This window comes from Eretmochelys imbricata, chromosome 12 (genome assembly GCF_965152235.1).
Source record: "Eretmochelys imbricata isolate rEreImb1 chromosome 12, rEreImb1.hap1, whole genome shotgun sequence".
NCBI lineage: Eukaryota > Metazoa > Chordata > Testudines > Cheloniidae > Eretmochelys > Eretmochelys imbricata.
Genome location: NC_135583.1, coordinates 3,438,922 through 3,454,517, shown reverse-complemented (window position 1 = coordinate 3,454,517; position 15,596 = coordinate 3,438,922). Strand labels below are relative to the sequence as shown.

At 51.9% G+C, this 15,596-nt stretch overlaps 1 protein-coding gene across 1 annotated transcript in view; it reads right to left on the bottom strand.

Moving 5' to 3' along the window:
- Positions 1-15,596, bottom strand: part of HYDIN (HYDIN axonemal central pair apparatus protein) — a 387,143-nt gene that overhangs the window by 139,900 nt on the left and 231,647 nt on the right. The window contains exons 25-27 of the mRNA XM_077831048.1: positions 15,420-15,539; positions 14,063-14,272; positions 10,824-10,961 (exon numbers count right to left, since the gene is read on the bottom strand). Of these exons, the coding sequence (XP_077687174.1) occupies positions 10,824-10,961; positions 14,063-14,272; positions 15,420-15,539 (468 nt within the window). The remainder of the gene's footprint in view (positions 1-10,823; positions 10,962-14,062; positions 14,273-15,419; positions 15,540-15,596) is intronic.

Genomic DNA, 15,596 nt, shown 5'->3' with positions numbered 1-15,596 from the left:
CAGATGAGGCCTCACCAATGTCGAATAGAGGGGAACGATCACCTCCCTCGATCTGCTGGCAATGCCCCTACTTATACATCCCAAAATGCCATTGGCCTTCTTGGCAACAAGGGCACACTGTTGACTCATATCCAGCTTCTCCACCACTGTAACCCCTAGGTCCTTTTCTGCAGAACTGCTGCTGAGCCATTCGGTCCCTAGTCTGTAGCGGTGCATGGGATTCTTCCATCCTAAGTGCAGGACTCTGCACTTGTCCTTGTTGAACCTCATCAGATTTCCTTTGGGCCAATCCTCTAATTTCTCTAGGTCCCTCCGTATCCTATACCCAGTGGCGAACTGGAGCCAGTTCACACGAACTGGTTGTTAAATTTTGAATCAGTTTTAGAACCGGTTGTTAACCCGCTTCCCCGCAGGGGGCAATCAGGCTTTGATAGGCTCCGGCCAGGAAGTGATGTAATTCCCCCTCCGGCCGCCGGGGGCGCTGCGCTGCGGGAGCCATGTGGGCTGCCGCCTGGCCCTGGGCACGAGCCCTGGTGCTGCTGCTTCTCCCCTGGCCCTGGGGCTCCTGCTGCTGCCGGGTGGGTCCCCGGCTGCTCTGCTGGGCTGGGGCTGCGTCCTGCTGCTCGGGCTGCTCCCCGCGAGCCCCCACCCCCCTGCCCGCAGCCGGCCCCCGCCTCCAGCCACCCCCGCATCCCCTGTCCTGCCCGCACCAGCCCTTGCCCACACCAGCCCCTGCCTGCAGCCAGCCCCGCACCCCTGCCCACAGCCGGCCCCTGTCTCCAGCCACCCCCTGCCCTGCCTCCAGCCACCCCCTGTCTCCAGCCACCCCCTGCCCTGCCCGCACCAGCCCCTGCCCACACCAGCCCCTGCCTGCAGCCAGCCCCGCACCCCCTGCCCGCAGCCGGCCCCCGCCTCCAGCCACCCCCTGCCCTGCCTCCAGCCACCCCCTGCCCTGCCCGCACCAGCCCCTGCCCGCACCAGCCCCTGCCTGCAGCCAGCCCCGCACCCCTGCCAACAGCTGGCCCCTGCCTCCAGCCACCCCCTGCCCTGCCTCCAGCCACCCCCTGTCTCCAGCCACCCCCTGCCCTGCCTGCACCAGCCCCTGCCCACACCAGCCCTTGCCTGCAGCCAGCCCCGCACCCCTGCCCGCAGCCAGCCCCTGCCTCCAGCCACCCCCTGTCTCCAGCCACCCCCTGCCCTGCCTGCACCAGCCCTGCCCACACCAGCCCCTGCCTGCAGCCAGCCCCGCACCCCCTGCCCGCGGCCGGCCCCCGCCTCCAGCCACCCCTGCACCCCCTGTCCTGCCCGCACCAGCCCCTGCCCGCAGCCAGCCCCTACCTCCAGTCAGCCCCTGCCCTGTCTCCAGCCAGCCCCATACCCCGTTGCCTCCAGCCAACCCCGCACCCTCCTGTCTCCAACCAGCTCCGCACCCCCTGCCTCCAGCTATCCCTGCCCCATGCCCCTGTCTGCAGCTGGCTCCACATCCACTGGTGCCCTGCAGTTCCCAGGGCAGTAACCCTGCACACCTGCTTCAGTGAGGGGGGCAGGGAGCGAGCTGAGACCCACACATGTGCACACCCTAGGGTGACCAGACAGCAAGTGTGAAAAATCGGGTACGGGGGTGGGGAGTAATAGGAGCCTATATAAGAAAAAGACCCCAAACTCGGGACTGTCCCTATAAAATCGGGACATCTGGTCACCCTAGCACACCCCCAGGGTGTGGCGGGGCCCCACACATGGGAAACGGAGCTCGTTTCTAGGTCAGGCCCATTTTTTTGAAAAAGAACTTTAGACAGGGTTAACACACACCCGTATTTTCCCGGACAGGTCAGGCTTTTTGGTTCTTAAATCGCTGTCTGGGAGGAAGTTTTAAATTTTAAAATTCCTCCCGGGAAAATACGGACGTATGGTAACCCTGTGGGTACAAAAAATACATACTGGGGCACAGCCCTTACATCAGAACTTTTTATAGGGAACTGGTTGTTAAGATTTTGGCAGCTCATCACTGCCTATACCTACCTCCAGTGTATCTGCCAACCAGCTCGGTTGCTGGGCCAGAGGTGTGCAGGGTGCACATTTCAACACAGCAACCCAGTGGAGAAACTCAGTCTGCTCAGCCAGGGGAAGGGTGGCTGCATGGCCAAGCGGCCAGCCTGGGCGAGGGGGGACCCAGATTCAATTCCTTTCTCGGTTACCAACTTCCTGTGTGCCCTTGTGACGGTCTGTCTTCCTGGCAGCTGGGAGGTATGATTCCCACTTCCGGGAGATGTACACATCCTAGCAGCACGGCCCTGGTGGCGCAGGTTCACCACCCAAGGGTGTAGCCGGAGGGTTGGGAAGTGTTGTATGTGGGTGGCGAGCCCGCGCCACTGCACGGTTATTTTTAGGCACAAGCACCAGAGCGTCTGCCCAAACTGGGGACTGCACTTCCCAGCTGCTGTGGCGATGTTCCCTTAGTCTCTCCGTGCTGCAGTTCCCCATCGGTCAAAAAATGGGGATAAGAGCACTTCCCTGCCTCCCAAGGGTGCTGTGAGAATAATGACAAGAAATAGACGGCGAGGTGCTCAGACACTATCGATCAGTACACGGGACAAAGTGTGACACCACCTAGAACCTATTGTCCCTGACAAACCCCGTTCCCTAACATGGATCTGCTGGGCTATGCTGAGAGAGAGGCTGAAATGCTTAGGAAAGTGTTAAGCGCCTGAAGGGATGCTGGTGTCTCTCCAGTGGGCTGCATGGTGTTCTTTGTTATTATTTGTATTACAGTAGGGCCTACAGTAATACAAGCACTTGAGATCACAGCCCCATGGAGCAGGTACTATACACATAAAATGAGAGACAGTCCCTGCCCCAGAGAGCTTATAGTCCAAATAGACAAGGCAGACAATGGGGGAAAGGGGAAACTGAGGCACAGGGTGGGGAGGTGACTAGCCAAGGTCACACAGCAGATCAGTGGCAGAGCCAAGAGCAGAACCTCAGGAGCAGTTACTACAACTCCTAAGGAAGCTCGTAGAAGGAAGGTAATATGGATGGGGAGCGTTCAGCTGTTGTGACCTGCACTGGATGTGCCATGTTTGTCTTTCTTCCACAGGACAGAAGCGACTTTGTCTGTACAAAGTGCAGGATGGTCTCCATATTGGTAGAGAAGGTTTAAGGTCTGGAGAAACAAGGATCAACACTGCGTTGCATCAGAGAAACTGAAGATTTCCTGGACAGACGTCAGGATATGCTTCTATGGGTACAATGTTCTGAAGATTCGGAGCAGGCTGCGCAGTGGGGACAGGAAGATGGTGAAGAAATTTGGCAGCGTGTGACCTCCAGAAGAAGAAAGGGGAGCGTCCATGTACCAGCAACGCAGATACAGGTAAGTAACCATTTTCATCTTCTCTCCACAGGTACTAAGGCGGAGAGTGGACTAGATGATACGTCTGAGGGAAGAGAACAGAAGGAGACTCCGGCGATTGGAAGGCATGAGATGCACTGTCCTAGGGTTGGGGGTTCCACGACCACCGCTCCCAAGAGAAGGAGGCGGGTGGTGGTGGTCGGGGACTCTCTCCTCAGGGGGACTGAGTCATCTATCTGCCGCCCCGACCGGGAAAACACAGAAGTCTGCTGCTTGCCAGGAGCTAGGATTCACAAGACTGCCGAGACTCATCAAGCCCTCGGATCGCTACCCCTTCCTGCTTCTCCATGTGGGCACCAATGATACTGCCAAGAATGACCTTGAGCGGATCACTGCAGACTACGTGGCTTTGGGAAGAAGGATAAAGGAGTTTGAGGCGCAAGTGGTGTTCTCGTCCATCCTCCCCATGGAAGAAAAAGGCCTGGGTAGGGACCGTCGAATTGTGGAAGTCAACGAATGGCTACGCAGGTGGTGTCGGAGAGAAGGTTTTGGATTCTTTGACCATGGGATGGTGTTCCAAGAAGGAGGAGTGCTAGGCAGAGACGGATTCCACCTAACGAAGAGAGGGAAGAGCATCTTCGCAAGCAGGCTGGCTAAGCTAGTGAGGAGGGCTTTAAACTAGGTTCACCGGGGGAAGAAGACCAAAGCGGGGAAGTGGAATACCGGGAGGAAGCACAAGCAGGAGCACGCGAGAGGGCAGGGCTCCTGCCTCATACTGAGAAAGAGGGAAGATCAGCGAGTTATCTCAAGTGCCTATACACAAATGCAAGAAGCCTGGGAAACAAGCAGGGAGAACTGGAAGTCCTAGCAAAGTCAAGGAATTATAATGTGATTGGAATAACGGAGACGTGGTGGGATAACTCACATGACTGGAGTACTGTCATGGATGGATATAAACTGTTTAGGAAGGATGGGCAGGGCAGAAAAGGTGGGGGAGTAGCACTGTATGTAAGAGAGCAGTATGACTGCTCAGAGCTCAAGTATGAAACTGCAGAAAAACCTGAGAGTCTCTGGATTAAGTTTAGAAGTGTGAGCAACAAAGGTGATGTCATGGTGGGAGTCTGCTATAAACCACCGGACCGGGGGGGATGAGGTGGACAAGGCTTTCTTCCGGCAACTCACGGAAGTTACTAGATCGCAGGCCCTGGTTCTCATGGGAGACTTCAATCACCCTGATATCTGCTGGGAGAGCAATACAGCGGTGCACAAACAATCCAGGACGTTTTTGGAAAGTGTAGGGGACAATTTCCTGGTGCAAGTGCTGAGGGAACCAACTGGGGCAGAGCTCTTCTTGACCTGCTGCTCACAAACCGGGAAGAATTAGTAGGGGAAGCAAAAGTGGATGGGAACCTGGGAGGCAGTGACCATGAGATGGTAGAGTTCAGGATCCTGACATAGGGAAGAAAGGAGAGCAGCAGAATATGGACCCTGGACTTCAGAAAAGCAGACTTTGACTCCCTCAGGGAACGGATGGGCAGGATCCCCTGGGAGAATAACATGAGGGGGAAAGGAGTCCAGGAGAGCTGGCTGTATTGTAAAGAATCCTTGTTGAGGTTACAGGGACAAACCATCCCGATATGTCGAAAGAATAGTAAATATGGCAGGCGACCAGCTTGGCTTAACAGTGAAATCCTTGCTGATCTTAAATACAAAAAAGAAACTTACAAGAAGTGGAAGATTGGACAAATGACCAGGGAAGAGTATAAAAATATTGCTCGGGCCTGCAGGAGTGAAATCAGGAAGGCCAAATCACACCTGGAGTTGCAGCTAGCAAGAGATGTTAAGAGTAACAAGAAGGGTTTCTTCAGGTATGTTAGCGACAAGAAGAAAGTTAAGGAAACTGTGGGCCCCTTACTGAATGAGGGGGGCAACCTAGTGACAGAGGACGTGGAAAAAGCTAATGTACTCAATGCTTTTTTTGCCTCTGTCTTCACGAACAAGGTCAGCTCCCAGACTACTGCCCTGGGCAGCACAGCATGGGGAGGAGGTGACCAGCCCTCTGTGGAGAAAGAAGTGGTTCGGGACCATTTAGAAAAGCTGGACGAACACAAGTCCATGGGGCCGGATGCGCTGCATCCCAGAGTGCTAAAGGAGTTGGCGGATGTGATTGCAGAGCCATTGGCCATTATCTTTGAAAACTCATGGTGATCAGGGGAAGTCCTGGACGACTGAAAAAGGCTTATGTAGTGCCCATCTTTAAAAAAGGGAAGAAGGAGGATCCTGGGAACTACAGGCCAGTCGGCCTCACCTCAGTCCCTGGAAAAATCACGGAGCAGGTCCCCAACGAATTCATTTTGAAGCACTTCGAGGAGAGGAAAGTGATCAGGAACAGTCAGCATGGATTCACCAAGGGCAACTCATGCCTAACTAATCTAATTGCCTTCTATGACGAGATAAATGGCTCTGTGGATGAGGGGAAAGTGGTGGACGTGTTGTTCCTTGACTTTAGCAAAGCTTTTGACACAGTCCCCCACAGTATTCTTGCCAGCAAGTTAAAGAAGTATGGGCTGGATGAATGGACTATAAGGTGGACAGACAGCTGGCTAGATTGTCGGGCTCAACGGGTAGTGATCAATGGCCCCACGTCTAGTTGGCAGCCGGTATCAAGCGGAGTGCCCCAAGGGTCGGTCCTGGGGCCAGTTTTGTTCAATATCTTCATAAATGATCTGGAAGATGGTGTGGATTGCACCCTCAGCAAATTTGCAGATGACACTAAACTGGGAGGAGAGGTAGATACGCTGGAGGGTAGGGATAGGATACAGAGGGACCTAGACAAATGAGAGGATTGGGCCAAAAGAAATCTGATGAGGTTCAACAAGGACAAGTGCAGAGTCCTGCACTTAGGACGGAAGAATCCCATGCACTGCTACAGACTAGGGACCAAATGGCTTGGCAGCAGTTCTGCAGAAAAGGACCTAGGGGTTACAGTGGACAAGAAGCTGGATGAGAGTCACCAGTGTGCCCTTGTTGCCAAGAAGGCCAATGGCATTTTGGGATGTATAAGTAGGGGCATTGCCAGCAGATTGAGGGAGGTGATCGTTCCCCTCTGTTCGACATTGGTGAGGACTCATCTGGAGTACTGTGTCCAGTTCTGGGCCCCACACTACAAGAAGGATGTGGAAAAATTGGAAAGAGTCCAGCGGAGGGCAACAAAAATGATTAGGGGACTGGAACACATGGCTTATGAGGAGAGGCTGAGGGAACTGGGATTGTTTAGTCTGCGGAAGAGAAGAAGGAGGGGGGATTTGATAGTTGCTTTCAACTACCTGAAAGGGGGGTTCAAAGAGGATGGATCTAGACTGTTCTCAGTGGCAGCTGATGACAGAACAAGGAGTAATGGTCTCAAGTTGCAGTGGGGGAGGTTTAGGTTGGATATTAGGAAAATCTTTTTCACTAGGAGGGTGGTGAAACACTGGAATGCGTTACCTAGGGAGGTGATGGAATCTCCTTCCTTAGAAGTTTTTAAGGTCAGGCTTGACAAAGCCCTGGCTGGGATGATTTAGTTGGGGATTGGTCCTGCTTTGAGCAAGGGGTTGGACTAGACGACCTCCTGAGGTCCCTTCCAACCCTGGGATTCTATGAGTCTATGAACCCAGATCTCCTGAGACCCCAGCCAGTGCCCCATCCCTATAACACACTGCATCCCCGAGAGATGCATGCTTTTTAGATAGCAAAGTGCAGTTTGGGAACAGGAAGTAGCATTATTGGAGAAATGGGCTGAGGCTTAGATTTGTGAAGGTGTACACAGGCGTTGCTGCATTCAGCGCTGCAAGAGCTAACTCAATTAGGAGCCTAAATTTCATTTTCAAAAGGAATTTAGGCATTTAGGAGCTGAAACCCCACTGAATTTAACGCCTACATGGGTGAATCACTTTGAAAATGAGACAAAGACTCCTAAATCAGTGAGGCACTGCAATGCTGAACTCAGTAACACCTGAGTACCTTTAAAAATCTGAACCTAAATGACAGATTAGCAGCTGGTGTATAGAAGTTACCTAGACATTTACTTCAATTAAAGGATGGTGAAGCGAGGAATATAAGAGAGTCCATTTCAGAGACCAAGGGAATTTTCTTACCAGCAAAATACAGGAGCCAGTGGGGAAAAGGGAGGAGCAAATGGAAATGAAAAGCTAACTGTGTTTTGTGCAGATCCCATCCCTGGAGCACATACAACCTAGGGCCATACTGGATGCAAACACTCGAGGCAAGTATGTAATTCTAAATGCAGAGGCCCCTAAGCTGCAGGCTCATGAAGCTGGACTGGAAAGGAGACAGCTCTATCAGCAGGGACAGCAAAGAGGGACACAAAATGCAGCCAAGTCAATGGCTCTTCTCTCATGAATTCCAGTCCCTCTGTAGGGGGTGTATGGGGGTCGCCTGGGAGAGCAGTGTGATTGAGGAGAGCCAGTGTGCACTCCAGCATGGGCACCTAGTCCTTCATTAACTCGCTCCGACACACGGAAGCTATCACAGATCGGCAGTAGCCAGTGGACATCGTGTAGTTAGCACTGACAAGGCAGCACCTCGGAGAGGAATAGCAACAAGAGCCTGCAGAATAGCAGGTAAGAGAAGACGTTGACTTCCAGAGGTCGCTTTGAAGGAGAGCTGTCCAGCTGCAGGGCTGGTAGGTGCTGTAGCCTTTAGAACTCATGTAGGGCCAACATCTATGAGAAAACCAGGGGATCTCCTGAATGTGGGGGGTCCCCTTTTTGCTGCTGTGCTCCTCCCTGCCTTGCCCCCAGCACCAACCGCCAGCTTTCCTTGGCTCCCCGTGCGCTGATAACTGTGGTCGGTGGGCAGGGAGTGTATATAGCAGGTGGCAATGCTGCTCTGAGCAGCAGGAAACTTTTGCCGGGTTGCTTGGCAGCCTTCCACGCAGAGTGGCTATTCCCTGGCTCTGGCAGCCCCAGACCTGGAGCCCCCCTCAGACAGGGTCTGTCAGACAAAGGTACTGGCCTCTGTGCAATTGGAAGGTGCTGGTGGGTAACTGCTTTCCCCTCCTGTGTCACCCTTCAGTCCCATTCCAATGGAATTTCCTCAGCTTTGCTCCCCACAGTGCTGTGTTGGGGGGCAGAATCTTTGTTCAACAGAGCAATCAGCCAGCATGCTCACTGGGCACAGAGCAGTGGAAATCCCTGGGAACACAAGCACAGCACATAGTAAAAAGACAGCCAGACCAGGTCCTCGGCTGTGTTAGCAGAGGGGCAGCAGTTGTTACAAAGCACCTAGCCCCCATCCAGGGTCCCGGGCAGTCCTGCTTGCTGTTCCTCAGGCAGGAGATCACATTCTCAGAGAGGCTGCAGCAAAGGGCATCAGAGACTCATCTATGTGAGGATACCAGGCTTCATGAAAGTTATGGGGAAATATTAGAGCCATTTGGCTTCCTCTCCTTGGGAAAGAGGAGACTTGAAAGAAGCAATAAACCTGAGAGGTACATTAGTCACATTGCCGAGGGGGACAGAGAGAGGACATCACTGCAACATGAGGGACAGGCTATGGCTTTCCCAGACCTATACAGAGGCAGTGAGATGGGGCCTAAGAGGCAAGCACTTTACCAGGGCTTCTCCTTGCATGTGGAGCTGAGCAATCTGCTTAATGGCATGGACTGGTTCCCCCCCTACACGGTCCCGCTTTGTGGGCAGGTGAACAGGAGAGAGGGATTGGCTCCAACTCCTCCTGGCCCCCTGTAGCCTTATTCTTTAATAGTTAATAATTGTATTGGTTGTCAATGGATACGAATGTAATGAGCTGGAGGAACAGGGATCTAGTCTAGTCTACTTACTGCTAAGGAAAAGAAAAGGCTAAGTTAGATCTATGGGCTACACCCCCTAACATCCTGCTGCCCAGAGCACAGAGACTGTTCCGGTGGGGGCCCATTGCAGAGTCATGGGAGCAGGGGAAGGCCTTCCAGCCCCCATCCCGCTGCACAAGGACCATCAGGATCTCAGGCAGTACTTTGGGCTAAGGCAGTGGTTCCCAAACTGGGGTTCACAAACCCCTGGGGATTCGCAGAATGTTACAGGGGGTTCGCCAGAAAAATGTCACTCATGGCGGCCAGAGGACCCCGGGCATTGGAGGCAGCAGGTGGGACCTGATTGCAGGGCAGACGGCCCGAGCCCCAGGGAGAGCGGGGCTGGGCAGTTGGGGCTGGCAGCCCAAGCCCTGCCCCCATGAGCGGGGGAGCCGGCAGCCCGAACCCAAGCGCTCCGCACGGGGCTGGCAGCCCAAGCCCCAGGGGGAGTGGGGCCAGGTAGTTTGGGCTGACAGCCCGAGCCCTGCCCCCATCAGTGGGGGAGCCGGCAGCCCGAACCCCAGTGCTCTGCGCGGGGCTGGCAGCCCAAGCCCCAGGGAGAGCGAGGCCCGACAGTTGGGGCCGGCAGCCTGAGCCCCGGTGGTCAGCGGGACCAGCAGCCTGAGCTCAGTGGAGCTCAGTTGACCGGGGCGGTCAATGGGGTCCAGCAGCAGGAGCCCAACGGAGTGCAGAGGAACTTTAAACTTAAATTCCTGGAAATATTAATTTTTAGGAGGAGGTTCACGAGATTGCACAATTTAGTGAAAGGAGTTCGCGGGCTGTTAAAGTTTGGGAACCACTGCACTAAGGGGAATGAACACAAGCTGCAGGCAAAGCCCATCAAAGCAGAGAACACAAGTGAGTGCAGAGGCATGCAGGTTTGTGTCTAGTGGAGGTGACTCAGAGGTCTGCTGAGAAAGCAGCAGTGTGAGAGAAAGAGAAACTGAGCAACAGAGACACACTGGGCTTTCCTCACTCCGGAGATCATCTCTGAGTCCATAAAAACAGCAAGGACTGTTCCTAAACTAAATGTTCCTGTACAAGTATACTCCTGAGCACTTGAAAGAGACACACCAGCACGGCTCGTGCTGCAGGAGTGGGTGGATAAGCTGGTGTCTGTGATTGGGCAGGTGGGGAAGGAGTATATCTGGCTGGGTTACAGACCAGGCTCTGAGATTGGCTGGGCTGGGCTGAGCAATGTGACCTAGGTTCTGCTGTGAAGAAAAAAGAATCTGTGCAATCCAGTTCCATCGTCAGCACAAACCCAAAGCTCCCAGCAGCCAGAACTCAAAGTGTGGCCAAAGCACTTGAGCTGCCTGCAGCTGGTCGTTTGATGGAGGAGCCTCTTGCCACTCAGAGTATATTGAGGGAGTCTATTAAGGAGCACGCCCATTTGACCTTCACTAGCTCCCAGTAGCTATAACCTTCCATCATCTCCCCTGCTGGATTTACATCCTCACCCTCTGGCAACACAGCTAGACAACTGCCCTTGCTGTGCCAAGGAGGGGGCTTCCCTTAGGAATGGTGATCAGCCCAGTTGCCAGCGCTTGTGGGGCCTCTGCCGGGCAGTGCCAGGATTTTAATTCTAGCCCCTCAGGGCTCCATCCATCTGTCACAGATACTTACAGTGGCAGGCAGGATCAGTGGCACTCCTGGCGGAGGGTTGTCGGATGAGGCCTGGCTCGTGTTCAGTACCATGTACCCAAATCCAACCTTCCCATTATTGCACAGCGTGATTTCAGCTTCAATGACTTGGTCAAATAGCTGAGGGGAAGAGATAGGAACAGGAGTGTCAATATCAAGGCTTTTTTCAGATTTGCTTCCCACATACTCATAACACGCAGACAAGGGGATATTCAATGAAAGCAAGAGACAGGAAATTCAACACCGGCCCAAAGGAAAGTTTTCCAAACAGTGCACTACTAGGCTGTGGAACTCATCACCACAACATGTTGCTGTGGTCACGAGCTCAGCAGGAATCCAGAACGGACTGGATATTCTGTAAGAACATGCAGACTTATGAGAGAAAGGATTAAAATAGCAATCAGGAACCAAGGAAGAGTTTTGGAGGGGATGTAAATCCTCCTGGCTTCAGGGCATAAACCAGCTTCTAATTGATGGGGGTATTTCCTGTGAGAAGCTTGTCCCATAACTATGGACTATAAGGCGAATAGAAAGCTGGCTAGATTGTCGGGCTCAACGGGTAGTGATCAATGGCTCCATGTCTAGTTGGCAGCCGGTATCAAGTGAAGTGCCCCAGGGGTCAGTCCTGGGGCTGGTTTTGTTCAATATCTTCATAAATGATCTGGAGGATGGTGTGGATTGCACCCTCAGCAAGTTTGCAGATGACACTAAACTGGGAGGAGTGGTAGATACGCTGGAGGGTAGGGATAGGATACAGAGGGACCTAGACCAATTGGAGGATTGGGCCAAAAGAAATCTGATGAGGTTCAACAAGGACAAGTGCAGAGTCCTGCACTTAGGACGGAAGAATCCAATGCACCGCTACAGACCAGGGACCGAATGGCTTGGCAGCAGTTCTGCAGAAAAGGACCTAGGGGTTACAATGGATGAGAAGTTGGATATGAGTCAACAGTGTGCCCTTGTTGCCAAGAAGGCCAATGGCATTTTGGGATGCATTTTGGGGCATTGCCAGCAGATCGAGGGATGTGATAGCTCCCCTCTATTCGACACTGGTGAGGCCTCATCTGGAGTACTGTGTCCAGTTTTGGGCCCCACACTACAAGAAGGATGTGGAAAAATTGGAAAGAGTCCAGCGGAGGGCAACAAAATGATTAGGGGACTGGAAAACATGACTTATGAGGAGAGGCTGAGGGAACTGGGGATGTTTAGTCTTCAGAAGAGAAGAAGGAGGGGGGATTTGATAGCTGCTTTCAACTACCTGAAAGGGGGTTCCAAAGAGGATGGCTCTAGACTGTTCTCAGTGGTAGCAGATGATAGAACAAGGAGTAACGGTCTCAAGTTGCAGTGGGGGAGATTTAGGTTGTATATTAGGAAAAACTTTTTCATTAGGAGGGTGGTGAAACACTGGAATGTGTTACCTAGGGAGGTGGTGGAATCTCCTTCCCTAGAAGTTTTTAAGGTCAGGCTTGACAAAGTCCTGGCTGGGATGATTTAGTTGGGGATCGGTCCTGCTTTGAGCAGAGGGTTGGACTAGATGACCTCCTGAGGTCCCTTCCAACCCTGATATTCTATGATTCTATTCTATGATTCTACCTGCTTCAGTGTCCTGCACCTTCCTCTGAGGCCTCTGAGTCGATGTCAGAGACAGGACACTGGACTGGGTAGCCCTGGGGTCTAATCCAGCCTGGCAATTCCTATCTGGCAAGCAGGAGAAGCTGTGAACCAGCACAGAAATACCTGGGAGATCCCCCTCAGCACCAGAAAACATGAACTTTTTCTATTCCTTGCTGCCATTTTCCAAATGTGCCTCTTTTGGGAAAGATAAGATAGGTGAGATGATATCTGTTATCGGACCAACTTCTGTCGAAAGCTTGTGCCTTCCACCAACAACAGTGAATCCAATAAAAGACTGACTCACCCGCCTTTGTCGCTCTCATAACCTGAGACCAACATGGCTGCAACACTGCCAACAATTTCTTTTGGAAGACAGTCCTGTATTTCGGACTCCCTGGGTCAAACAGATCCCTGGGGTAACTCCCCTGAAGTCAAAGGGGATAGATCGGGGCAGATTTGGCCCATTCCAGTGATAGCATAATCCAATGTATGTGATGTTAGTTGACATTATTATTTTAATAATGAAGGAAGGTATCATTCATCTTCAGGAAAAGCATGATTTTTAATGTGGTAAACCCTGGATTCTGTCCAGCACTGCTTGGATGAGGCTGGAGGATGTATACAGGAAAATGCTCCTATGCCCAAGTATTTTTGGAACCTGCAGTGGTAAGAGAAGGAATACAAAAGGTGCATTAACATCTAAAGAGATTCGATAATAATCTCTTTGGTCCTCTTTAGTTGGTTTAAGTGAAACAGTGGTTCTTTGAGTTTTGATTCTGATATCTGAGTCTCACACCATTTGGTCTACAATTACTGGGTTCTAGTTAAAAACACTATTAATGGTGAAAAGGCAACAAAGAAAACGGAATGACTGGTTAAAGGAGAGGAGCTCAGTTAGTCTGTGCTGCTTTAATGCATGGATGAAACTGCCCCACTGCCTTTAATTTGTTCTCAGGCATTTGCAGAGGCAGAGGCAGAGCTCAAAGCAAATGTCGCTTGTTACTAAGTGCTCTCCGGCAGACTCTGAAGGCATGTCATGTGTCTCCAAACTCCTCCTCCTCTGTCTTTTTCTCTGCATGGTCAAGGGGGCTGGTCTCTTCCTTCAAGGGTTTATTTTTCCTTCATTAATGTGCAGGTTCATTAAAATCCCCCTCCAACACAGAGTACCTTCGCGCTGCTTCCTACTTTACCAGCAGAGGAATACCATGCACAGGTCAGATCACGGCACGACACTGACTGACCTTCACCAGTGACGCTGCAGTTAATCGATAGAATCATTTTTCCTCCAAGCAACAGCACTCTTACTTCCACTGCTTCCCTTCTACTAAGCCCAAGAACAGTAGATACCAAAAAGATGCAGGGCTTCATGACGGACAAACTCTGAAGAGGTTATGCTGCCCACAAGAGAGAGGCTGTTGGGATACAGGTGCATATTATGCAGAGGAGGTTCTACTGACAGTGAGAGTGGAGCTGTGAGGGGCTGTATAACGGTATCCAGAGGTAGGGCCACCCTGTCAGGAGGGGACACTGACAGCATGGATGATGGCACATCTGGCCAGTTGAATGGAAGTTGGTGGCTCTGAAACGCAGGCCTCTCCTGTGTTTACCTGTAGCCCATAGTCAATCTCCTTTATGTCAAAGGCGTAACTGATGAGCGAAGCCTCTCCTTTCAGCACGATCTCATAGGTAGGGCCTCCCTCGACTTTGCACAGCGCCTTGGCCCGGGCAGTGATGTCAGCGTGACCATAAAAGGTGAATGAGACCTGCTGACTCTCGTTGGGTTGCAGCATTCCATAGAGGGGCAATATGTCAAACACCTGGTGGGGTGGAGTGGAGAGGGTAGAGGAAGGCAGAAATGACACAGTTAAACATTTCAAAGTGCAGAAATCAATGGTTAGCAACTTCAGAAGAGCTTCATCCTTTCAAATGCCCTGGCAGTCTACTCTGCATAGCAGTTGTTTGGAGCAAGGCACAGACAATACTAGATCCTCCGGTGGGGCTGGCACAAATGGAATGATTCTAATCTCTGGCTTACAACCACCCTGATCTAAACTGAAAGGGCATAGGGCATACGTAGTCTCCATGGTCACTAAGGCAGCATTAGTACAGTCTTGGAGACCTATGGGTGGCAGAGGTCCTCTCAGGTGAGGTTCCTCTTCCTTGGAATTCCCAGCCCTTGAAGGGACTTCAGACAGAGTAAGAGTCAGCAGAGCCCAATGCGAGACACAGTGACTCAGTTCAGCTTATTCTGAACACTCTTGATTTTGTTCCTGTATTGTGTGCTATTCTCCATTACAGTGCTAAGGCAACAACAGAATTGTTATTATTAACCAATTAATTAATGAAGGGATTACTATTGAAGTCTTTACACTCTATCCAGGCAAAACTTTTATTGAAGTCAGTGAAAGTGAAGTCAATGGGAGTATTCCCTCAGAAAGGTGTTACTGCTCTTCAGAAGAAAGGTTCTAAAAGATACATAGACTTTAAGGTCCATGAGACTGAGGCCTGGTCTACACTTGGGAGGAGGGGGAGATCGATCTAAGTTATGCAACTTTAGCTACGTGAATAACGTAGCTGAAGTCGATGTACTTAGATCTACTTAGTCTTCACTGTAGTAAGTTGACAGCTGACGCTTCCCCCTCGACTCCGCCTGCACCTCTCGCTCCGGTGGAGTACCGAAGTTGACGGGAGAGCGGTTGGTGGTCGATTTATTGCATCTAGACTAGACTCGATAAATCGACCCCTGCTGGATCGATCGCTGCCCGTCGATCCAGCGGGTAATGTAGACAAGCTCTTAGGACCAGTTAACACATATTGCAATGATGGCAGCATTGTACAAAGTGTGGTACAGAACAGCTTGTTTGCTACAATCTGCTGCTGTGTCCCTGGGAATGATCCTTAGAAGTGAGGCAAGAGACAAGGGAGTGAGAGAACAGTCTTAAATCCAGTGAATCTCCTGCTTACTTCTTCCACTCCTGTTGCAAGAAGGTCTTCTGACTCCACAAACCACAGTGATTCCTTGAGCTCCGCCGGGCTCAGAGTCAGAGAAATGCCTTCCACCTCATCAGCGCCCACGATTAGCATCTAGGAAACAAGCAGCACAAGCTAGAGCAGTGGTTCTCAACCAGGTGTGCGTGTACC